This window comes from Coregonus clupeaformis, unplaced genomic scaffold (genome assembly GCF_020615455.1).
Source record: "Coregonus clupeaformis isolate EN_2021a unplaced genomic scaffold, ASM2061545v1 scaf3784, whole genome shotgun sequence".
In the NCBI taxonomy this organism is placed as follows: domain Eukaryota; kingdom Metazoa; phylum Chordata; class Actinopteri; order Salmoniformes; family Salmonidae; genus Coregonus; species Coregonus clupeaformis.
Genome location: NW_025537238.1, coordinates 2,501 through 28,356, shown reverse-complemented (window position 1 = coordinate 28,356; position 25,856 = coordinate 2,501). Strand labels below are relative to the sequence as shown.

General features: G+C 39.9%; 1 protein-coding gene across 1 annotated transcript in view; it reads right to left on the bottom strand.

Moving 5' to 3' along the window:
• LOC123490383 (monocyte to macrophage differentiation factor 2-like) overlaps positions 1-25,856 on the bottom strand; it is a gene marked incomplete at its 5' end in the record, with an annotated part of 27,461 nt that continues 1,605 nt past the window's right edge. The window contains 4 exons of the mRNA XM_045220424.1: positions 1-1,000; positions 3,335-3,404; positions 3,719-3,820; positions 22,360-22,434. Coding sequence (XP_045076359.1) covers positions 797-1,000; positions 3,335-3,404; positions 3,719-3,820; positions 22,360-22,434 — 451 coding nt within the window. The remainder of the gene's footprint in view (positions 1,001-3,334; positions 3,405-3,718; positions 3,821-22,359; positions 22,435-25,856) is intronic.

The following is a 25,856-nucleotide window of genomic DNA, read 5'->3' as shown; positions in this document are numbered from 1 at the left end:
ACTAGTAGTAATAGTATTAATAATGGCTGTAGTAGGATAATACCTTCACTAGTCTGGAATGTAATAGTAGTCCAATCAGGAGAAACACCTCCACCGTCTGTGGCTTCCAGGCTACTCTACACGCTTTCTACACTGGAGGGTTCCGTAACTAGACGACGTCGCCACCCGTCTCCAGCTTCAGGACACTGACAGACAGACAGACAGTTAAAGACGCGTCGCTGTACGGTCATTTAGGCTGTTCCAAATGGTACCTTATTGCCCATAGTGCACTGTGTTTGACCAGGGCTCTGTATGTAGGGAACAGGGTGCCATTTGGGACAGCCTTAAAAACGGACTCTTCCATCTAGAGAACCAGTGATTTACATCATGTCTGTCCAGGACACATAAACCAGTGATTTACATCATGTCTGACCAGGACACATAAACCAGTGATTTACATAATGTCTGTCCAGGACACATAAACCAGTGATTTACATAATGTCTGACCAGGACACATAAACCAGTGATTTACATCATGTCTGACCAGGGCACATAAACCCAAACCAGGGAAAGAATGAATAAGAAAATAAAGCGTGAAATAACAGTTTCTATGGTTCTATTCTCATCTCTCCATGTTTCCATGGTTCTATTCTCATCTCTCCATGTTTCCATGGTTCTATTCTCATCTCTCCATGTTTCCATGGTTCTATTCTCATCTCTCCATTCCTCCGTTCTTGACATCACTTCTTCACTAGGCCACTCCTTTCTTCAACTTCCTGTGACGTCATCACCCCTCGCCCCCCCAGGCCTCCGTGTGTCATCTGGATGTCTTCATCTGATCGGCTGCTGGCGTGTAGAGGTACCGGTAGATGGCGTAGTAGTGGACGCCCGCTCCCATGGCAACGAACAGGTGCCAGATGGCATGGGCGAATGGGACGAGGCCATCGCTCTTGAAGAACACCATGCCCAGACAGTAACAGGCTCCGCCCACTAACAACTCACACAGCCCCTCGCGGTCCGGCTACAGGGGGACAATAAGGGTTAAAGGTTAAAGGACAAGTTCACCCAAATTACATTCGTACTCTGATCCATCACACTTCTCTGTTTGTTTAGTCTGCCGTCGTTCTGTTTTGACTACTGTTTCTTGTTTAGTCTGCCGTCGTTCTGTTTTGACTACTGTTTCTTGTTTAGTCTGCCGTCGTTCTGTTTTGACTACTGTTTCTTGTTTAGTCTGCCGTCGTTCTGTTTTGACTACTGTTTCTTGTTTAGTCTGCCGTCGTTCTGTTTTGACTACTGTTTCTTGTTTAGTCTGCCCTCGTTCTGTTTTGACTACTGTTTCTTGTTTAGTGTCTGCCGTCGTTCTGTTTTGACTACTGTTTCTTGTTTAGTCTGCCGTCGTTCTGTTTTGACTACTGTTTCTTGTTTAGTCTGCCCTCGTTCTGTTTTGACTACTGTTTCTTGTTTAGTCTGCCCTCGTTCTGTTTTGACTACTGTTTCTTGTTTAGTCTGCCCTCGTTCTGTTTTGACTACTGTTTCTTGTTTAGTCTGCCGTCGTTCTGTTTTGACTACTGTTTCTTGTTTAGTCTGCTGTCGTTCTGTTTTGACTACTGTTTCTTGTTTAGTCTGCCGTCGTTCTGTTTTGACTACCGTTTCTTGTTTAGTCTGCCGTCGTTCTGTTTTGACTACCGTTTCTTGTTTAGTCTGCCGTCGTTCTGTTTTGACTACTGTTTCTTGTTTAGTCTGCCGTCGTTCTGTTTTGACTACTGTTTCTTGTTTAGTCTGCCATCGTTCTGTTTTGACTACTGTTTCTTGTTTAGTCTGCCGTCGTTCTGTTTTGACTACCGTTTCTTGTTTAGTCTGCCGTCGTTCTGTTTTGACTACTGTTTCTTGTTTAGTCTGCCGTCGTTCTGTTTTGACTACTGTTTCTTGTTTAGTCTGCCCGTCATTCTGTTTTGACTACTGTTTCTTGTTTAGTCTGCCCTCGTTCTGTTTTGACTACGGTTTCTTGTTTAGTCTGCCGTCGTTCTGTTTTGACTACTGTTTCTTGTTTAGTCTGCCCTCGATCTGTTTTGACTACTGTTTCTTGTTTAGTCTGCCGTCGTTCTGTTTTGACTACTGTTTCTTGTTTAGTCTGCCGTCGTTCTGTTTTGACTACTGTTTCTTGTTTAGTCTGCCATCGTTCTGTTTTGACTACTGTTTCTTGTTTAGTCTGCCGTCGTTCTGTTTTGACTACCGTTTCTTGTTTAGTCTGCCGTCGTTCTGTTTTGACTACTGTTTCTTGTTTAGTCTGCCGTCGTTCTGTTTTGACTACTGTTTCTTGTTTAGTCTGCCGTCATTCTGTTTTGACTACTGTTTCTTGTTTAGTCTGCCCTCGTTCTGTTTTGACTACGGTTTCTTGTTTAGTCTGCCGTCGTTCTGTTTTGACTACTGTTTCTTGTTTAGTCTGCCCTCGATCTGTTTTGACTACTGTTTCTTGTTTAGTCTGCCGTCGTTCTGTTTTGACTACTGTTTCTTGTTTAGTCTGCTGTCGTTCTGTTTTGACTACTGTTTCTTGTTTAGTCTGCCCTCGTTCTGTTTTGACTACTGTTTCTTGTTTAGTCTGCCCTCGTTCTGTTTTGACTACTGTTTCTTGTTTAGTCTGCCGTCGTTCTGTTTTTGACTACTGTTTCTTGTTTAGTCTGCCCTCGTTCTGTTTTGACTACTGTTTCTTGTTTAGTCTGCCGTCGTTCTGTTTTGACTACTGTTTCTTGTTTAGTCTGCCCTCGTTCTGTTTTGACTACTGTTTCTTGTTTAGTCTGCCCTCGTTCTGTTTTGACTACTGTTTCTTGTTTAGTCTGCCCTCGTTCTGTTTTGACTACTGTTTCTTGTTTAGTCTGCCGTCGTTCTGTTTTGACTACTGTTTCTTGTTTAGTCTGCCCTCGTTCTGTTTTGACTACTGTTTCTTGTTTAGTCTGCCCTCGTTCTGTTTTGACTACTGTTTCTTGTTTAGTCTGCCCTCGTTCTGTTTTGACTACTGTTTCTTGTTTAGTCTGCCCTCGTTCTGTTTTGACTACTGTTTCTTGTTTAGTCTGCCCTCGTTCTGTTTTGACTACCGTTTCATTTCTCCAATTGTAAAGAGAGCGACTTTGGGTCCTTAAAGTTCTACACAAGTCCCATGTGTTATTGTGGTTATAACACACTGGTTCTCACCCAGTAAGCAGTCTATGGACAAGAGACAGCATTCCTTGCTTTGGTTTTGTTTAGCTGGCCACAGTCTTAAAATGCTAACTTTTTAACATTTGTGCCCCAAAACCAATGCAAGTCAATATCCCCGATATTAGCATTTTTTGGCGTTTGATGTCTAAATGTGTCTCACCATGGTCAGGATGACCAAGGCAGGGAACACTCCCATCACTGTATAACAGATCAGTTCCATCAGCTTATACCTGGAGAGAGAGACAGAGAGAAAGGAAGAGAGAGAGAGAGCGACAGAGAGAGAGCGACAGAGAGAGAGCGACAGAGAGAGAGCGACAGAGAGAGAGCGACAGAGAGAGAGCGACAGAGAGAGAGCGACAGAGAGAGAGCGATAGAGAGAGAGTGACAGAGAGAGACAGAGACAGAGAGAGCGAGGAGGGTAGATATAGGACAGAAACATAGTTAGGATTTAGGGTCTCACAAGGGTCAGGGGTTAAAGGTCAGGGTGGGGTAATGTGACCTCTAACCTCTTGTGAAAGAAGACACCCACCCACCCACACGTTACCTCTCGTGGAAGAAGAAGACGTATGTGGTTCCGACAGAGGCCATCACCCAGACCAACCACCTCATGTGACAGGCCCAGGGTCCTAGCTCCCGCAGGTTCAACCTGGATAATATTATGTTACATATTACATCATACAATTTAAACAGACTTCACACAAAACAAGGTCATCATATTCACAAGTTCAGCAGACTGATCTCTGCTCTAGGCCAGACTAGTGAAGTAGACTGCAGCTCACGCCTGGTATCACAGATATAGAGACAGTAGTGTAGTCTAGTTATAGAGACAGTAGTGGTTATAGAGACAGTAGTGTAGTCTAGTTATAGAGACAGTAGTGGTTATAGAGACAGTAGTGTAGTCTAGTTATAGAGACAGTAGTGTAGTCTAGTTATAGAGACAGTAGTGGTTATAGAGACAGTAGTGTAGTCTAGTTATAGAGACAGTAGTGTAGTCTAGTTATAGAGACAGTAGTGGTTATAGAGACAGTAGTGTAGTCTAGTTATAGGGTGTGAAGAAGTGGTAGTCTAGTTATAGAGACAGTAGTGTAGTCTAGTTATAGAGACAGTAGTGTAGTCTAGTTATAGAGACAGTAGTGAGTTATAGAGACAGTAGTACGTCTAGTTATAGAGACAGTAGTGGTTATAGAGACAGTAGTGTAGTCTAGTTATAGAGACAGTAGTGTAGTCTAGTTATAGAGACAGTAGTGTAGTCTAGTTATAGAGACAGTAGTGTAGTCTAGTTATAGAGACAGTAGTGTAGTCTAGTTATAGAGACAGTAGTGTAGTCTAGTTATAGAGACAGTAGTGTAGTCTAGTTATAGAGACAGTAGTGTAGTCTAGTTATAGAGACAGTAGTGTAGTCTAGTTATAGAGACAGTAGTGTGGTCTAGATAGAGACAGTAGTGTAGTTATAGAGACAGTAGTGTTTAGTTATAGAGACAGTAGTGTAGTCTAGTTATAGAGACAGTAGTGTAGTCTAGTTATAGAGACAGTAGTGTAGTCTAGTTATAGAACAGTAGTGGTTATAGAGACAGTAGTGTAGTCTAGTTATAGAGACAGTAGTGTGTTATAGAGACAGTAGTGTAGTCTAGTTATAGAGACAGTAATGTAGTCTAGTTATAGAGACAGTAGTGGTTATAGAGACAGTAGTGTAGTCTAGTTATAGAGACAGTAGTGTATAGTTATAGAGACAGTAGTGGTTATAGAGACAGTAGTGTGGTCTAGTTATAGAGACAGTAGTGTAGTCTAGTTATAGAGACAGTAGTGTAGTCTAGTTATAGAGACAGTAGTGTAGTCTAGTTATAGAGACAGTAGTGTAGTCTAGTTATAGAGACAGTAGTGGTTATAGAGACAGTAGTGTAGTCTAGTTATAGAGACAGTAGTGGTTATAGAGACAGTAGTGGTTATAGAGACAGTAGTGTAGTCTAGTTATAGAGACAGTAGTGGTTATAGAGACAGTAGTGTAGTCTAGTTATAGAGACAGTAGTGTAGTCTAGTTATAGAGACAGTAGTGTAGTCTAGTTATAGAGACAGTAGTGTAGTCTAGTTATAGAGACAGTAGTGTAGTCTAGTTATAGAGACAGTAGTGTAGTCTAGTTATAGAGACAGTAGTGTAGTCTAGTTATAGAGACAGTAGTGTGGTCTAGTTATAGAGACAGTAGTGGTTATAGAGACAGTAGTGTAGTCTAGTTATAGAGACAGTAGTGTAGTCTAGTTATAGAGACAGTAGTGTAGTCTAGTTATAGAGACAGTAGTGTAGTCTTGTTATAGAGAGACAGTAGTGTAGTCTAGTTATAGAGACAGTAGTGCGTTATAGAGACAGTAGTGTAGTCTAGTTATAGAGACAGTAATGTAGTCTAGTTATAGAGACAGTAGTGGTTATAGAGACAGTAGTGTAGTCTAGTTATAGAGACAGTAATGTAGTCTAGTTATAGAGACAGTAGTGGTTATAGAGACAGTAGTGTAGTCTAGTTATAGAGACAGTAGTGTAGTCTAGTTATAGAGACAGTAGTGTAGTCTAGTTATAGAGACAGTAGTGTAGTCTAGTTATAGAGACAGTAGTGTGGTCTAGTTATCAGAGACAGTAGTGGGTTATAGAGACAGTAGTGTAGTCTAGTTATAGAGACAGTAGTGTAGTCTAGTTATAGAGACAGTAGTGTAGTCTAGTTATAGAGACAGTAGTGTAGTCTTGTTATAGAGACAGTAGTGTAGTCTAGTTATAGAGACAGTAGTGGTTATAGAGACAGTAGTGTAGTCTAGTTATAGAGACAGTAGTGTAGTCTAGTTATAGAGACAGTAGTGGTTATAGAGACAGTAGTGTAGTCTAGTTATAGAGACAGTAGTGTAGTCTAGTTATAGAGACAGTAGTGGTTATAGAGACAGTAGTGTAGTCTAGTTATAGAGACAGTAGTGTAGTCTAGTTATAGAGACAGTAGTGTAGTCTAGTTATAGAGACAGTAGTGGTTATAGAGACAGTAGTGTAGTCTAGTTATAGAGAGACAGTAGTGTAGTCTAGTTATAGAGACAGTAGTGTAGTCTAGTTATAGAGACAGTAGTGTAGTCTAGTTATAGAGACAGTAGTGTAGTCTAGTTATAGAGACAGTAGTGTAGTCTAGTTATATAGACAGTAGTGGTTATAGAGACAGTAGTGTAGTCTAGTTATACAGACAGTAGTGTAGTCTAGTTATAGAGACAGTAGTGGTTATAGAGACAGTAGTGTAGTCTAGTTATAGAGACAGTAGTGTAGTCTAGTTATAGAGACAGTAGTGTAGTCTAGTTATAGAGACAGTAGTGGTTATAGAGACAGTAGTGTAGTCTAGTTATAGAGACAGTAGTGTAGTCTAGTTATAGAGACAGTAGTGTAGTCTAGTTATAGAGACAGTAGTGTAGTCTAGTTATAGAGACAGTAGTGTAGTCTAGTTATAGAGACAGTAGTGTAGTCTAGTTATAGAGACAGTAGTGTAGTCTAGTTATAGAGACAGTAGTGTAGTCTAGTTATAGAGACAGTAGTGGATCTAGTTATAGAGACAGTAGTGTAGTCTAGTTATAGAGACAGTAGTGGTTATAGAGACAGTAGTGGTTATAGAGACAGTAGTGTAGTCCAGTTATAGAGACAGTAGTGGTTATAGAGACAGTAGTGTAGTCTAGTTATAGAGACAGTAGTGTTCTAGTTATAGAGACAGTAGTGTAGTCTAGTTATAGAGACAGTAGTGTAGTCTAGTTATAGAGACAGTAGTGTAGTCTAGTTATATAGACAGTAGTGGTTATAGAGACAGTAGTGTAGTCTAGTTATAGCAGACAGTAGTGTAGTCTAGTTATAGAGACAGTAGTGGTTATAGAGACAGTAGTGTAGTCTAGTTATAGAGACAGTAGTGTAGTCTAGTTATAGAGACAGTAGTGTAGTCTAGTTATAGAGACAGTAGTGTCGTCTAGTTATAGAGACAGTAGTGTAGTCTAGTTATAGAGACAGTAGTGTAGTCTAGTTATAGAGACAGTAGTGGTTATAGAGACAGTAGTGTAGTCTAGTTATAGAGACAGTAGTGGTTATAGAGACAGTAGTGGTTATAGAACAGTAGTGTGTTATAGAGACAGTAGTGTTAGTTATAGAGACAGTAGTGTAGTCTAGTTATAGAGACAGTAGTGGTTATAGAGACAGTAGTGTAGTCTAGTTATAGAGACAGTAGTGGTTATAGAGACAGTAGTGTAGTCTAGTTATAGAGACAGTAGTGTCGTTATAGAGACAGTAGTGTAGTCTAGTTATAGAGAACAGTAGTGGTTATAGAGACAGTAGTGTAGTCTAGTTATAGAGACAGTAGTGTTTAGTTATAGAGACAGTAGTGTAGTCTAGTTATAGAGACAGTAGTGGTTATAGAGACAGTAGTGTAGTCTAGTTATAGAGACAGTAGTGTAGTCTAGTTATAGAGACAGTAGTGGTTATAGAGACAGTAGTGGTTATAGAGACAGTAGTGTAGTCTAGTTATAGAGACAGTAGTGTAGTCTAGTTATAGAGACAGTAGTGGTTATAGAGACAGTAGTGTAGTCTAGTTATAGAGACAGTAGTGTAGTCTAGTTATAGAGACAGTAGTGTAGTCTAGTTATAGAGACAGTAGTGGTTATAGAGACAGTAGTGTAGTCTAGTTATAGAGACAGTAGTGTAGTCTAGTTATAGAGACAGTAGTGTAGTCTAGTTATAGAGACAGTAGTGTAGTCTAGTTATAGAGACAGTAGTGTAGTCTAGTTATAGAGACAGTAGTGTAGTCTAGTTATAGAGACAGTAGTGGTTATAGAGACAGTAGTGTGGTCTAGTTATAGAGACAGTAGTGTAGTCTAGTTTATAGAGACAGTAGTGTAGTCTAGTTATAGAGACAGTAGTGTAGTCTAGTTATAGAGACAGTAGTGGTTATAGAGACAGTAGTGTAGTCTAGTTATAGAGACAGTAGTGTATCTAGTTATAGAGACAGTAGTGTAGTCTAGTTATAGAGACAGTAGTGGTTATAGAGACAGTAGTGTAGTCTAGTTATAGAGACAGTAGTGGTTATAGAGACAGTAGTGTAGTCTAGTTATAGAGACAGTAAGTGTAGTCTAGTTATAGAGACAGTAATGGTTATAGAGACAGTAGTGGTTATAGAGACAGTAGTGGTTATAGAGACAGTAGTGTAGTCTAGTTATAGAGACAGTAGTGTAGTCTAGTTATAGAGACAGTAGTGGTTAGTAGAGACAGTAGTGTAGTCTAGTTATAGAGACAGTAGTGTAGTCTAGTTATAGAGACAGTAGTGTAGTCTAGTTATAGAGACAGTAGTGTAGTCTGGTTATAGAGACAGTAGTGGTTATAGAGACAGTAGTGTAGTCTAGTTATAGAGACAGTAGTGTAGTCTAGTTATAGAGACAGTAGTGTAGTCTAGTTATAGAGACAGTAGTGTAGTCTTGTTATAGAGACAGTAGTGTAGTCTAGTTATAGAGACAGTAGTGGTTATAGAGACAGTAGTGTAGTCTAGTTATAGAGACAGTAGTGTAGTCTAGTTATAGAGACAGTAGTGGTTATAGAGACAGTAGTGTAGTCTAGTTATAGAGACAGTAGTGTAGTCTAGTTATAGAGACAGTAGTGGTTATAGAGACAGTAGTGTAGTCTAGTTATAGAGACAGTAGTGTAGTCTAGTTATAGAGACAGTAGTGTAGTCTAGTTATAGAGACAGTAGTGGTTATGGCGTAGTGTAGTCTAGTTATAGAGACAGTAGTGTAGTCTAGTTATAGAGACAGTAGTGTAGTCTAGTTATAGAGACAGTAGTGTAGTCTAGTTATAGAGACAGTAGTGTAGTCTAGTTATAGAGACAGTAGTGTATAGTTATATAGACAGTAGTGGTTATAGAGACAGTAGTGTAGTCTAGTTATACAGACAGTAGTGTAGTCTAGTTATAGAGACAGTAGTGGTTATAGAGACAGTAGTGTAGTCTAGTTATAGAGACAGTAGTGTAGTCTAGTTATAGAGACAGTAGTGTTCTAGTTATAGAGACAGTAGTGTAGTCTAGTTATAGAGACAGTAGTGGTTATAGAGACAGTAGTGTAGTCTAGTTATAGAGACAGTAGTGTAGTCTAGTTATAGAGACAGTAGTGTAGTCTAGTTATAGAGACAGTAGTGTAGTCTAGTTATAGAGACAGTAGTGTAGTCTAGTTATAGAGACAGTAGTGGTTATAGAGACAGTAGTGTAGTCTAGTTATAGAGACAGTAGTGTAGTCTAGTTATAGAGACAGTAGTGTAGTCTAGTTATAGAGACAGTAGTGTAGTCTAGTTATAGAGACAGTAGTGTAGTCTAGTTATAGAGACAGTAGTGTAGTCTAGTTATAGAGACAGTAGTGTAGTCTAGTTATAGAGACAGTAGTGTAGTCTAGTTATAGAGACAGTAGTGTAGTCTAGTTATAGAGACAGTAGTGTAGTCTAGTTATAGAGACAGTAGTGGTTATAGAGACAGTAGTGGTTATAGAGACAGTAGTGTAGTCTAGTTATAGAGACAGTAGTGGTTATAGAGACAGTAGTGTAGTCTAGTTATAGAGACAGTAGTGTAGTCTAGTTATAGAGACAGTAGTGTAGTCTAGTTATAGAGACAGTAGTGTAGTCTAGTTATAGAGACAGTAGTGTAGTCTAGTTATATAGACAGTAGTGGTTATAGAGACAGTAGTGTAGTCTAGTTATAGAGACAGTAGTGTAGTCTAGTTATAGAGACAGTAGTGGTTATAGAGACAGTAGTGTAGTCTAGTTATAGAGACAGTAGTGTAGTCTAGTTATAGAGACAGTAGTGTAGTCTAGTTATAGAGACAGTAGTGTCGTCTAGTTATAGAGACAGTAGTGTAGTCTAGTTATAGAGACAGTAGTGTAGTCTAGTTATAGAGACAGTAGTGTTGTTATAGAGACAGTAGTGTAGTCTAGTTATAGAGACAGTAGTGGTTATAGAGACAGTAGTGGTTATAGAGACAGTAGTGGTTATAGAGACAGTAGTGTAGTCTAGTTATAGAGACAGTAGTGTAGTCTAGTTATAGAGACAGTAGTGGTTATAGAGACAGTAGTGTAGTCTAGTTATAGAGACAGTAGTGGTTATAGAGACAGTAGTGTAGTCTAGTTATAGAGACAGTAGTGGTTATAGAGACAGTAGTGTAGTCTAGTTATAGAGACAGTAGTGGTTATAGAGACAGTAGTGTAGTCTAGTTATAGAGACAGTAGTGTAGTCTAGTTATAGAGACAGTAGTGTAGTCTAGTTATAGAGACAGTAGTGGTTATAGAGACAGTAGTGTAGTCTAGTTATAGAGACAGTAGTGTAGTCTAATTATAGAGACAGTAGTGGTTATAGAGACAGTAGTGGTTATAGAGACAGTAGTGTAGTCTAGTTATAGAGACAGTAGTGTAGTCTAGTTATAGAGACAGTAGTGGTTATAGAGACAGTAGTGTAGTCTAGTTATAGAGACAGTAGTGTAGTCTAGTTATAGAGACAGTAGTGTAGTCTAGTTATAGAGACAGTAGTGGTTATAGAGACAGTAGTGTAGTCTAGTTATAGAGACAGTAGTGTAGTCTAGTTATAGAGACAGTAGTGTAGTCTAGTTATAGAGACAGTAGTGTAGTCTAGTTATAGAGACAGTAGTGTAGTCTAGTTATAGAGACAGTAGTGTAGTCTAGTTATAGAGACAGTAGTGGTTATAGAGACAGTAGTGTAGTCTAGTTATAGAGACAGTAGTGTAGTCTAGTTATAGAGACAGTAGTGTAGTCTAGTTATAGAGACAGTAGTGTAGTCTAGTTATAGAGACAGTAGTGGTTATAGAGACAGTAGTGTAGTCTAGTTATAGAGACAGTAGTGTAGTCTAGTTATAGAGACAGTAGTGTAGTCTAGTTATAGAGACAGTAGTGGTTATAGAGACAGTAGTGTAGTCTAGTTATAGAGACAGTAGTGGTTATAGAGACAGTAGTGTAGTCTAGTTATAGAGACAGTAGTGTAGTCTAGTTATAGAGACAGTAATGGTTATAGAGACAGTAGTGGTTATAGAGACAGTAGTGGTTATAGAGACAGTAGTGTAGTCTAGTTATAGAGACAGTAGTGTAGTCTAGTTATAGAGACAGTAGTGGTTATAGAGACAGTAGTGTAGTCTAGTTATAGAGACAGTAGTGTAGTCTAGTTATAGAGACAGTAGTGTAGTCTAGTTATAGAGACAGTAGTGTAGTCTAGTTATAGAGACAGTAGTGGTTATAGAGACAGTAAGTGTAGTCTAGTTATAGAGACAGTAGTGTAGTCTAGTTATAGAGACAGTAGTGTAGTCTAGTTATAGAGACAGTAGTGTAGTCTTGTTATAGAGACAGTAGTGTAGTCTAGTTATAGAGACAGTAGTGGTTATAGAGACAGTAGTGTAGTCTAGTTATAGAGACAGTAGTGTAGTCTAGTTATAGAGACAGTAGTGGTTATAGAGACAGTAGTGTAGTCTAGTTATAGAGACAGTAGTGTAGTCTAGTTATAGAGACAGTAGTGGTTATAGAGACAGTAGTGTAGTCTAGTTATAGAGACAGTAGTGTAGTCTAGTTATAGAGACAGTAGTGTAGTCTAGTTATAGAGACAGTAGTGGTTATAGAGACAGTAGTGTAGTCTAGTTATAGAGACAGTAGTGTAGTCTAGTTATAGAGACAGTAGTGTAGTCTAGTTATAGAGACAGTAGTGTAGTCTAGTTATAGAGACAGTAGTGTAGTCTAGTTATAGAGACAGTAGTGTAGTCTAGTTATATAGACAGTAGTGGTTATAGAGACAGTAGTGTAGTCTAGTTATACGAGACAGTAGTGTAGTCTAGTTATAGAGACAGTAGTGGTTATAGAGACAGTAGTGTAGTCTAGTTATAGAGACAGTAGTGTAGTCTGGTTATAGAGACAGTAGTGTAGTCTAGTTATAGAGACAGTAGTGTAGTCTAGTTATAGAGACAGTAGTGGTTATAGAGACAGTAGTGTAGTCTAGTTATAGAGACAGTAGTGTAGTCTAGTTATAGAGACAGTAGTGTAGTCTAGTTATAGAGACAGTAGTGTAGTCTAGTTATAGAGACAGTAGTGTAGTCTAGTTATAGAGACAGTAGTGTAGTCTAGTTATAGAGACAGTAGTGTAGTCTAGTTATAGAGACAGTAGTGTAGTCTAGTTATAGAGACAGTAGTGTAGTCTAGTTATAGAGACAGTAGTGTAGTCTAGTTATAGAGACAGTAGTGGTTATAGAGACAGTAGTGGTTATAGAGACAGTAGTGTGGTCTAGTTATAGAGACAGTAGTGGTTATAGAGACAGTAGTGTAGTCTAGTTATAGAGACAGTAGTGTAGTCTAGTTATAGAGACAGTAGTGTAGTCTAGTTATAGAGACAGTAGTGTAGTCTAGTTATAGAGACAGTAGTGTAGTCTAGTTATAGAGACAGTAGTGTAGTCTAGTTATAGAGACAGTAGTGTAGTCTAGTTATAGAGACAGTAGTGGCTAGTTATAGAGACAGTAGTGTAGTCTAGTTATAGAGACAGTAGTGTAGTCTTGTTATAGAGACAGTAGTGTAGTCTAGTTATAGAGACAGTAGTGGTTATAGAGACAGTAGTGTAGTCTAGTTATAGAGACAGTAATGTAGTCTAGTTATAGAGACAGTAGTGGTTATAGAGACAGTAGTGTAGTCTAGTTATAGAGACAGTAGTGTAGTCTAGTTATAGAGACAGTAGTGGTTATAGAGACAGTAGTGTAGTCTAGTTATAGAGACAGTAGTGTAGTCTAGTTATAGAGACAGTAGTGTAGTCTAGTTATAGAGACAGTAGTGTAGTCTAGTTATAGAGACAGTAGTGTAGTCTAGTTATAGAGACAGTAGTGGTTATAGAGACAGTAGTGTAGTCTAGTTATAGAGACAGTAGTGTAGTCTAGTTATAGAGACAGTAGTGTAGTCTAGTTATAGAGACAGTAGTGTAGTCTTGTTATAGAGACAGTAGTGTAGTCTAGTTATAGAGACAGTAGTGGTTATAGAGACAGTAGTGTAGTCTAGTTATAGAGACAGTAGTGTAGTCTAGTTATAGAGACAGTAGTGGTTATAGAGACAGTAGTGTAGTCTAGTTATAGAGACAGTAGTGTAGTCTAGTTATAGAGACAGTAGTGTATGTTATAGAGACAGTAGTGTAGTCTAGTTATAGAGACAGTAGTGTAATCTAGTTATAGAGACAGTAGTGTAGTCTAGTTATAGAGACAGTAGTGTAGTCTAGTTATAGAGACAGTAGTGGTTATAGAGACAGTAGTGTAGTCTAGTTATAGAGACAGTAGTGTAGTCTAGTTATAGAGACAGTAGTGTAGTCTAGTTATAGAGACAGTAGTGTAGTCTAGTTATAGAGACAGTAGTGTAGTCTAGTTATATAGACAGTAGTGGTTATAGAGACAGTAGTGTAGTCTAGTTATACAGACAGTAGTGTAGTCTAGTTATAGAGACAGTAGTGGTTATAGAGACAGTAGTGTAGTCTAGTTATAGAGACAGTAGTGTAGTCTAGTTATAGAGACAGTAGTGTAGTCTAGTTATAGAGACAGTAGTGTCGTCTAGTTATAGAGACAGTAGTGTAGTCTAGTTATAGAGACAGTAGTGTAGTCTAGTTATAGAGACAGTAGTGGTTATAGAGACAGTAGTGTAGTCTAGTTATAGAGACAGTAGTGGTTATAGAGACAGTAGTGGTTATAGAGACAGTAGTGGTTATAGAGACAGTAGTGTAGTCTAGTTATAGAGACAGTAGTGTAGTCTAGTTATAGAGACAGTAGTGGTTATAGAGACAGTAGTGTAGTCTAGTTATAGAGACAGTAGTGGTTATAGAGACAGTAGTGTAGTCTAGTTATAGAGACAGTAGTGGTTATAGAGACAGTAGTGTAGTCTAGTTATAGAGACAGTAGTGGTTATAGAGACAGTAGTGTAGTCTAGTTATAGAGACAGTAGTGTAGTCTAGTTATAGAGCCAGTAGTGTAGTCTAGTTATAGAGACAGTAGTGGTTATAGAGACAGTAGTGTAGTCTAGTTATAGAGACAGTAGTGTAGTCTAGTTATAGAGACAGTAGTGTAGTCTAGTTATAGAGACAGTAGTGTAGTCTAGTTATAGAGACAGTAGTGTAGTCTAGTTATAGAGACAGTAGTGTAGTCTAGTTATAGAGACAGTAGTGGTTATAGAGACAGTAGTGTAGTCTAGTTATAGAGACAGTAGTGTAGTCTAGTTATAGAGACAGTAGTGTAGTCTAGTTATAGAGACAGTAGTGTAGTCTAGTTATAGAGACAGTAGTGGTTATAGAGACAGTAGTGTAGTCTAGTTATAGAGACAGTAGTGTAGTCTAGTTATAGAGACAGTAGTGTAGTCTAGTTATAGAGACAGTAGTGTAGTCTAGTTATAGAGACAGTAGTGGTTATAGAGACAGTAGTGTAGTCTAGTTATAGAGACAGTAGTGTAGTCTAGTTATAGAGACAGTAGTGTAGTCTAGTTATAGAGACAGTAGTGGTTATAGAGACAGTAGTGTAGTCTAGTTATAGAGACAGTAGTGGTTATAGAGACAGTAGTGTAGTCTAGTTATAGAGACAGTAGTGTAGTCTAGTTATAGAGACAGTAATGGTTATAGAGACAGTAGTGGTTATAGAGACAGTAGTGGTTATAGAGACAGTAGTGTAGTCTAGTTATAGAGACAGTAGTGTAGTCTAGTTATAGAGACAGTAGTGTAGTCTAGTTATAGAGACAGTAGTGTAGTCTATTTATAGAGACAGTAGTGTAGTCTAGTTATAGAGACAGTAGTGGTTATAGAGACAGTAGTGGTTATAGAGACAGTAGTGTAGTCTAGTTATAGAGACAGTAGTGTAGTCTAGTTATAGAGACAGTAGTGTAGTCTAGTTATAGAGACAGTAGTGTAGTCTAGTTATAGAGACAGTAGTGTAGTCTAGTTATAGAGACAGTAGTGGTTATAGAGACAGTAGTGGTTATAGAGACAGTAGTGGTTATAGAGACAGTAGTGGTTATAGAGACAGTAGTGTAGTCTAGTTATAGAGACAGTAGTGTAGTCTAGTTATAGAGACAGTAGTGTAGTCTAGTTATAGAGACAGTAGTGGTTATAGAGACAGTAGTGGTTATAGAGACAGTAGTGTAGTCTAGTTATAGAGACAGTAGTGTAGTCTAGTTATAGAGACAGTAGTGGTTATAGAGACAGTAGTGTAGTCTAGTTATAGAGACAGTAGTGTAGTCTAGTTATAGAGACAGTAGTGTAGTCTAGTTATAGAGACAGTAGTGGTTATAGAGACAGTAGTGTAGTCTAGTTATAGAGACAGTAGTGTAGTCTAGTTATAGAGACAGTAGTGTAGTCTAGTTATAGAGACAGTAGTGGTTATAGAGACAGTAGTGTAGTCTAGTTATAGAGACAGTAGTGTAGTCTAGTTATAGAGACAGTAGTGTAGTCTAGTTATAGAGACAGTAGTGTAGTCTAGTTATAGAGACAGTAATGGTTATAGAGACAGTAGTGGTTATAGAGACAGTAGTGGTTATAGAGACAGTAGTGTAGTCTAGTTATAGAGACAGTAGTGTAGTCTAGTTATAGAGACAGTAGTGTAGTCTAGTTATAGAGACAGTAGTGTAGTCTATTTATAGAGACAGTAGTGTAGTCTAGTTATAGAGAGACAGTAGTGTAGTCTAGTTATAGAGACAGTAGTGGTTACAGAGACAGTAGTGTAGTCTAGTTATAGAGACAGTAGTGTAGTCTAGTTATAGAGACAGTAGTGTAGTCTAGTTATAGAGACAGTAGTGTAGTCTAGTTATAGAGACAGTAATGGTTATAGAGACAGTAGTGGTTATAGAGACAGTAGTGGTTATAGAGACAGTAGTGTAGTCTAGTTATAGAGACAGTAGTGTAGTCTAGTTATAGAGACAGTAGTGTAGTCTAGTTATAGAGACAGTAGTGTAGTCTATTTATAGAGACAGTAGTGTAGTCTAGTTATAGAGACAGTAGTGTAGTCTAGTTATAGAGACAGTAGTGGTTATAGAGACAGTAGTGTAGTCTAGTTATAGAGACAGTAGTGTAGTCTAGTTATAGAGACAGTAGTGTAGTCTAGTTATAGAGACAGTAGTGTAGTCTAGTTATAGAGACAGTAGTGTAGTCTAGTTATAGAGACAGTAGTGGTTATAGAGACAGTAGTGGTTATAGAGACAGTAGTGGTTATAGAGACAGTAGTGGTTATAGAGACAGTAGTGTAGTCTAGTTATAGAGACAGTAGTGTAGTCTAGTTATAGAGACAGTAGTGTAGTCTAGTTATAGAGACAGTAGTGGTTATAGAGACAGTAGTGGTTATAGAGACAGTAGTGTAGTCTAGTTATAGAGACAGTAGTGTAGTCTAGTTATAGAGACAGTAGTGGTTATAGAGACAGTAGTGTAGTCTAGTTATAGAGACAGTAGTGTAGTCTAGTTATAGAGACAGTAGTTTAGTCTAGTTATAGAGACAGTAGTGGTTATAGAGACAGTAGTGTAGTCTAGTTATAGAGACAGTAGTGTAGTCTAGTTATAGAGACAGTAGTGTAGTCTAGTTATAGAGACAGTAGTGTAGTCTAGTTATAGAGACAGTAGTGTAGTCTAGTTATAGAGACAGTAGTGTAGTCTAGTTATAGAGACAGTAGTGGTTATAGAGACAGTAGTGTAGTCTAGTTATAGAGACAGTAGTGTAGTCTAGTTATAGAGACAGTAGTGTAGTCTAGTTATAGAGACAGTAGTGTAGTCTAGTTATAGAGACAGTAGTGGTTATAGAGACAGTAGTGTAGTCTAGTTATAGAGACAGTAGTGTAGTCTAGTTATAGAGACAGTAGTGTAGTCTAGTTATAGAGACAGTAGTGGTTATAGAGACAGTAGTGTAGTCTAGTTATAGAGACAGTAGTGTAATCTAGTTATAGAGACAGTAGTGTAGTCTAGTTATAGAGACAGTAGTGTAGTCTAGTTATAGAGACAGTAGTGTAGTCTAGTTATAGAGACAGTAGTGTAGTATAGTTATAGAGACAGTAGTGGTTATAGAGACAGTAGTGTAGTCTAGTTATAGAGACAGTAGTGTAGTCTAGTTATAGAGACAGTAGTGTAGTCTAGTTATAGAGACAGTAGTGTAGTCTAGTTATAGAGACAGTAGTGGTTATAGAGACAGTAGTGTAGTCTAGTTATAGAGACAGTAGTGTAGTCTAGTTATAGAGACAGTAGTGTAGTCTAGTTATAGAGACAGTAGTGGTTATAGAGACAGTAGTGTAGTCTAGTTATAGAGACAGTAGTGGTTATAGAGACAGTAGTGTAGTCTAGTTATAGAGACAGTAGTGTAGTCTAGTTATAGAGACAGTAATGGTTATAGAGACAGTAGTGGTTATAGAGACAGTAGTGGTTATAGAGACAGTAGTGTAGTCTAGTTATAGAGACAGTAGTGTAGTCTAGTTATAGAGACAGTAGTGTAGTCTAGTTATAGAGACAGTAGTGTAGACTAGTTATAGAGACAGTAGTGTAGTCTAGTTATAGAGACAGTAGTGTAGTCTAGTTATAGAGACAGTAGTGGTTATAGAGACAGTAGTGTAGTCTAGTTATAGAGACAGTAGTGTAGTCTAGTTATAGAGACAGTAGTGTAGTCTAGTTATAGAGACAGTAGTGTAGTCTAGTTATAGAGACAGTAGTGTAGTCTAGTTATAGAGACAGTAGTGGTTATAGAGACAGTAGTGGTTATAGAGACAGTAGTGGTTATAGAGACAGTAGTGGTTATAGAGACAGTAGTGTAGTCTAGTTATAGAGACAGTAGTGTAGTCTAGTTATAGAGACAGTAGTGTAGTCTAGTTATAGAGACAGTAGTGTAGTCTAGTTATAGAGACAGTAGTGTAGTCTAGTTATAGAGACAGTAGTGGTTATAGAGACAGTAGTCTAGTTATAGAGACAGTAGTGTAGTCTAGTTATAGAGACAGTAGTGTAGTCTAGTTATAGAGACAGTAGTGTAGTCTAGTTATAGAGACAGTAGTGTACTCAATCACTTTTTATAGCTACTGTTTACAGGCCTCCTGGGCCATATACAGCGTTCCTCTCTGAGTTTCCTGAATTCCTATCAGACCTTGTAGTCATAGCAGATCATATTCTAATTTTTGGTGATTTTAATATTCACATGGAGAAGTCCACAGACCCACTCCAAAAGTATTTCGGAGCCATTATCGACTCAGTGGGTTTTGTCCAACATGTCTCTGGACCTACTCACTGCCACAGTCATACTCTGGACCTAGTTTTGTCCCATGGAATAAATGTTGTAGATCTTAATGTTTTTCCACAAAATCCTGGACTATCGGACCACCATTTTATTACGTTTGCAATCGCAACAAATAATCTGCTCAGACCCCCAACCAAGGAGCATCAAAAGTCGTGCTATAAATTCTCAGACAACACAAAAATTCATTGATGCCCTTCCAGACTCCTTCTGCCTACCCAAGGACGTCAGAGGACAAAAAATCAGTTAACCACTTAACTGAGGAACTCAATTTAACTTACGCAATACCTAGATGCAGTTGCACCCCTAAAACGAAAAACATTTGTCATAAGAAACTAGCTCCCTGGTATACAGAAAATACCCGAGCTTTGAAGCAAGCTTCCAGGAAATTGGAACGAAATGGCGCCACACCAAACTGGAAGTCTTCCGACTAGCTTGGAAAGACAGTACCGTGCAGTACCGAAGAGCCCTCACTGCTGCTCGATCATCCTACTTTTCCAAATTAATCGAGGAAAATAAGAACAATCCAAAATTTCTTTTTGATACTGTTGCAAAGCTAACTAAAAGCAGCATTCCCCAAGAGAGGATGGTTTTCACTTCAGCAGTGATAAATTCATGAACTTCTTTGAGGAAAAGATCATGACCATTAGAAAGCAAATTACGGACTCCTCTTTGAATCTGCGTATTCCTCCAGGGCTTAGCTGTCCTGGATCTGCACAGCTGCGAGGGCCTGGGATCGGGAGAGACACTTAAGTGTTTTAGTACTATATCTCTTGACACAATGATGAAAATAATCACTTGGCCTCTAAACCTTCAAGCTGCATACTGGATCCTATTCCTACTAAACTGCTGAAGGAGCTGCTTCCTGTGCTTGGCCCTCCTATGTTGAACATAATAAACAGCTCTCTATCCACCGGATGTGTACCAAACTCACTAAAAGTGGCAGTGATAAAGCCTCTCTTGAAAAAGCCAAACCTTGACCCGGAAAATATAAAAAACTATCGGCCTATATCGAATCTTCCATTCCTCTCAAAAATTTTAGAAAAAGCTGTTGCGCAGCAACTCACTGCCTTTCTGAAGACAAACAATGTATACGAAATGCTTCAGTCTGGTTTTAGACCCCATCATAGCACTGAGACTGCACTTGTGAAGGTGGTAAATGACCTTTTAATGGCGTCAGACCGAGGCTCTGCATCTGTCCTCGTGCTACTAGACCTTAGTGCTGCCTTTGACACCATCGATCACCACATTCTTTTGGAGAGACTGGAAACCCAAATTGGTCTACACGGACAAGTTCTGGCCTGGTTTAGATCCTACCTGTCGGAAAGATATCAGTTTGTCTCTGTGAATGGTCTGTCCTCCGACAAATCAACTGTACATTTCGGTGTTCCTCAAGGTTCCGTTTTAGGACCACTATTGTTTTCACTATATATTTTACCTCTTGGGGATGTTATTCGAAAACATAATGTTAACTTTCACTGCTATGCGGATGACACACAGCTGTACATTTCAATGAAGCATGGTGAAGCCCCAAAATTGCCCTCGCTGAAGCCTGTGTTTCAGACATAAGGAAGTGGATGGCTGAAAACTTTTTACTTTTAAACTCGGACAAAACAGAGATGCTTGTTCTAGGTCCCAAGAAACAAAGAGATCTTCTGTTAAATCTGACAATTCATCTTGATGGTTGTAAAGTCGTCTCAAATAAAACTGTGAAGGACCTAGGCGTTACTCTTGACCCTGATCTCTCTTTTGACGAACATATCAAGACTGTTTCAAGGACAGCTTTTTTCCATCTACGTAACATTGCAAAAAATCAGAAATGTTCTGTCCAAAAATGATGCAGAAAAATTAATCCATGCATTTGTTACTTCTAGATTAGACTACTGCAATGCTCTATTTTCCGGCTACCCGGATAAAGCACTAAATAAACTTCAGTTAGTGCTAAATACGGCTTGCCGAATCCTGACTAGAACCAAGAAATTTGATCATATTACTCCAGTGCTAGCTTCCACACTGGCTTCCTGTTAAGGCAAGGGCTGATTTCAAGGTTTTACTGTTAACCTATAAAGCGTTACATGGGCTTGCTCCTACCTATCTTTCCGAGTTGGTCCTGCCGTACATACCAATACGTACGCTACGGTCACAAGACGCAGGCCTCCTAATTGTCCCTAGAATTTCTAAGCAAACAGCGGGAGGCAGGGCTTTCTCCTATAGATCTCCATTTTTATGGAACAGTCTGCCTACCCATGTGAGAGAACGCAGACTCGGGTCTCAACCTTTAAGTCTTTACTGAAGACTTATCTCTTCAGTAGGTCATATGATTGAGTGTGGTCTGGCCCAGGAGTGTGAAGGTGAACGGAAAGGCTGGAGCAACGAACAGCCCTTGCTGTCTCTGCCGGGCCGGTTCCCCTCTCCACTGGGGTTCTCTGCCTCTAACCCTGTTGCAGGGGCTGAGTCACTGGCTTGCTGGTGCTCTTTCATGCCGTCCCTGGGAGGGGTGCGTCACTTGAGTGGGTTGAGTTACTGACGTGATCTTCCTGTCTGGGTTGGCGCCCCCCCTTGGTTTGTGCTGTGGTGGAGACCTCTGTGGGCTATACTCGGCCTTGTCTCAGGATTGTAAGTTGGTGGTTGGGGATATCCCTCTAGTGGTGCGGGGGCTGTGCTTTGGCGCGAGTGGGTGGGGTTATATCCTTCCTGTTTGGCCCTGTCCGGGGTTTCTTCGGATGGGGCCACAGTGTCTCCGGACCGCTCCTGTCTCAGCCTCCAGTATTTATGCTGCAGTAGTTTATGTGTCGGGGGCTGGGGTTAGTTGGTTATACCTGGAGTACTTCTCCTGTCTTATCCAGTGTCCTGTGTGAATTTAAGTATGCTCTCTCTAATTCTCTCGTTCTCTCTTTCTCTCTGAGAACCTGAGCCCTAGGACCATACGTCAGGACTACCGGGCATGATGACACCTTGCTGTCCCCAGTCCGCCTGGCCTTGCTGCTATTCCAGTTTCAACTGTTCTGCCTGCGCTGGCTACGAAACCCCTACCTGTCCCAGACCTGCTGTTTTCAACTCTAAATGATCGGCTATGAAAAGCCAACTGAGAGACCTGAGCCCTAGGACCATACGTCGGTCTACCGGCCGTGGTGACTCCTTGCTGTCCCCAGTCCGCCTGGCCTTGCTGCTATTCCAGTTTAAACTGGTTCTGCCTGCGGTTTGTGGAACCCCTACCTGTCCCAGACCTGCTGTTTTAAACTCTAATGATCGGCTATGAAAAGCCAACTGAGATTTATTCCTGATTATTATTTGACCATGCTTGTCACTTATGAACATTTTTGAACATCTTGGCATGGTTCTGTTATAATCTCCACCCGGCACAGCCAGAAGAGGACTGGCCACCCCTCATAGCCTGGTTCCTCTCTAGGTTTCTTCCTAGGTTTTGCCTTTCTAGGGAGTTTTTCCTAGCCACCGTGCTTCTACACCTGCATTACTAGCTGTTTGGGGTTTTAGGCTGGGTTTCTGTACAGCACTTCGAGATATTAGCTGATGTAAGAAGGGCTATATAAAATAAAATTGATTGATTGATTGATTGATAGTCTAGTTATAGAGACAGTAGTGTAGTCTAGTTATAGAGACAGTAGTGTAGTCTAGTTATAGAGACAGTAGTGGTTATAGAGACAGTAGTGTAGTCTAGTTATAGAGACAGTAGTGTAGTCTAGTTATAGAGACAGTAGTGTAGTCTAGTTATAGAGACAGTAGTGTAGTCTAGTTATAGAGACAGTAGTGTAGTCTAGTTATAGAGACAGTAGTGTAGTCTAGTTATAGAGACAGTAGTGTAGTCTAGTTATAGAGACAGTAGTGTAGTCTAGTTATAGAGACAGTAGTGTAGTCTAGTTATAGAGACAGTAGTGTATTCTCACCAGGGTGCGTAGGAGGCCGCTATGAAGAAATAGATCACCATCCTGTCACACATGTGGAAACAGTGCTCCACAGACCTAGAGAGATATAGAACATGATTATACATACTACTGCTATTAACCCTATACACTGCCTAACCCTAACCCTATACACTGCCTAACCCTAACCCTATACACTGCCTAACTCTAACCCTATACACTGCCTAACTCTAACCCTATACACTGCCTAACCCTAACCCTATACACTGCCTAACCCTAACCCTATAGACTGCCTAACCCTAACCCTATACACTGCCTAACCCTAACCCTATACACTGCCTAACCCCAACCCTATAGACTGCCAACCCTAACCCTATACACTGCCTAACCCCAACCCCACTGCCCAACCCCAACCTCTACGCACTGCTTCCAACCCTATACACTGCCTAACCCTAACCCTATACACTGCCTCAACCCTAACCCATACACTGCCTAACCCTAACCCTATACACTGCCCAACCCTAACCTATACACTGCCTAACCCTAACCTACACTGCTAACCCTAACCCTATACACTGCCTAACCCTAACCCTATACACTGCCTAACCCTAACCCCATACACTGCCTAACCCCAACCCTGCACTGCCTAACCTAACCCTATACACTGCCTAACCCTAACCCTGCACGCCTAACCCACCCTATACACTGCTCACCCCTAACCCTATACACTGCCTAACCCTAACCCTATACACTGCCTAACCCTAACCCTATACACTGCCTAACCCTAACCCTATACACTGCCTAACCCTAACCCTATACACTGCCTAACCCTAACCCTATACACTGCCTAACCCTAACCCTATACACTGCCTAACCCTAACCCTATAGACAGATCACCATCCTTCCTGTCCCACGTGGAAACAGTGCTCCACAGCCCTACAGAGAAACATATAACATATCATTATTACAGTCTACGTACTATCTAACCCTAAACCTCCAGATTACAGAGAGACACACAGTATAGAACATTGCTACAACCCTGTTACAACATGAGAATCTCTTTACACCAGACCCACAGAATAACCCCGTTATAACATGAGAATCTCTTTACACCCACAGAATAACCCCGTTATAAACATGAGAATCTCTTTACACCATACCCACAGAATAACCCTGTTATAACATGAGAATCTCTTTACACCAGACCCACAGAATAACCCCGTTATAACATGAGAATCTCTTTACACCCACAGAATAACCCCGTTATAAACATGAGAATCTCTTTACACCATACCCACAGAATAACCCTGTTATAACATGATAATCTCTTTATACCAGACCCACAGAATAACCCAGTTATAACATGAGAATCTCTTTAGACCCACAGAATAACCCTGTTATAACATGAGAATCTCTTTACACCAGACCCACAGAATAACCCCGTTATAACATGAGAATCTCTTTAGACCCACAGAATAACCCCGTTATAACATGAGAATCTCATTACACCAGACCCACAGAATAACCCCGTTATAACATGAGAATCTCTTTACACCCACAGAATAACCCCGTTATAAACATGAGAATCTCTTTACACCCACAGAATAACCCCGTTATAAACATGAGAATCTCTTTACACCAGACCCACAGAATAACCCTGTTATAACATGAGAATCTCTTTACACCCACAGAATAACCCTGTTATAAACATGATAATCTCTTTAGACCCACAGAATAACCCCGTTATAACATGAGAATCTCTTTAGACCCACAGAATAACCCCGTTATAAACATGATAATCTCTTTAGACCCACAGAATAACCCCGTTATAACATGAGAATCTCTTTAGACCCACAGAATAACCCCGTTATAAACATGATAATCTCTTTACACCAGACCCACAGAATAACCCCGTTATAACATGAGAATCTCATTACACCAGACCCACAGAATAACCCCGTTATAACATGAGAATCTCTTTACACCCACAGAATAACCCCGTTATAAACATGAGAATCTCTTTACACCCACAGAATAACCCCGTTATAAACATGAGAATCTCTTTACACCAGACCCACAGAATAACCCCGTTATAAACATGAGAATCTCTTTACACCAGACCCACAGAATAACCCCGTTATTACATGAGAATCTCTTTACACCAGACCCACAGAATAACCCCGTTATAAACATGAGAATCTCTTTACACCAGACCCACAGAATAACCCCGTTATAAACATGAGAATCTCTTTACACCAGACCCACAGAATAACCCTGTTATAACATGAGAATCTCTTTAGACCCACAGAATAACCCCGTTATAAACATGAGAATCTCTTTACACCAGACCCACAGAATAACCCTGTTATAACATGAGAATCTCTTTACACCAGACCCACAGAATAACCCCGTTATAAACATGAGAATCTCTTTACACCAGACCCACAGAATAACCCTGTTATAACATGAGAATCTCTTTAGACCCACAGAATAACCCTGTTATAACATGAGAATCTCTTTAGACCCACAGAATAACCCCGTTATAACATGATAATCTCTTTAGACCCACAGAATAACCCCGTTATAACATGAGAATCTCTTTAGACCCACAGAATAACCCTGTTATAACATGAGAATCTCTTTAGACCCACAGAATAACCCCGTTATAACATGAGAATCTCTTTACACCAGACCCACAGAATAACCCTGTTATAACATGAGAATCTCTTTAGACCCACAGAATAACTCCGTTATAACATGAGAATCTCTTTAGACCCACAGAATAACCCTGTTATAACATGAGAATCTCTTTACACCAGACCCACAGAATAACCCCGTTATAACATGAGAATCTCTTTACACCAGACCCACAGAATAACCCTGTTATAACATGAGAATCTCTTTACACCAGACCCACAGAATAACCCCGTTATAACATGAGAATCTCTTTACACCAGACCCACAGAATAACCCTGTTATATTTAAATTTTTACATTTTAGTCATTTAGCAGACGCTCTTATCCAGAGCGACTTACAGGAGCAATTAGGGTTAAGTGCCTTGCTCAAGGGCACATTAACGTCATTTAGCAGACGCTCTTAGCCAGAGCGACTCACAAATTGGTGCTTCAACTCTATAGCCAGTGGGATAACCACTTTACAATTTGGGGGGGGTTAGAAGGAATACTTTATCCTATCCCAGGTATTCCTTAAAGAGGTGGGGTTTCAAATGTCTCCGGAAGGTGTGAGTGACTCCGCTGTCCTGGCGTCGTGAGGGGAGCTTGTTCCACCATTGGGGTGCCAGAGCAGCGAACAGTTTTGACTGGGCTGAGCGGGAGCTATGCTTCCGCAGAGGAAGGGAGCCAGCAGGCCAGAGGTGGATGAACGCAATGCCCTCGTTTGGGTGTAGGGACTGATCAGAGCCTGAAGGTACAGAGGTGCCGTTCCCCTCACTGCTCCATAGGCAAGCACCATGGTCTTGTAGCGGATGCGAGCTTCAACTGGAAGCCAGTGGAGTGTGCGGA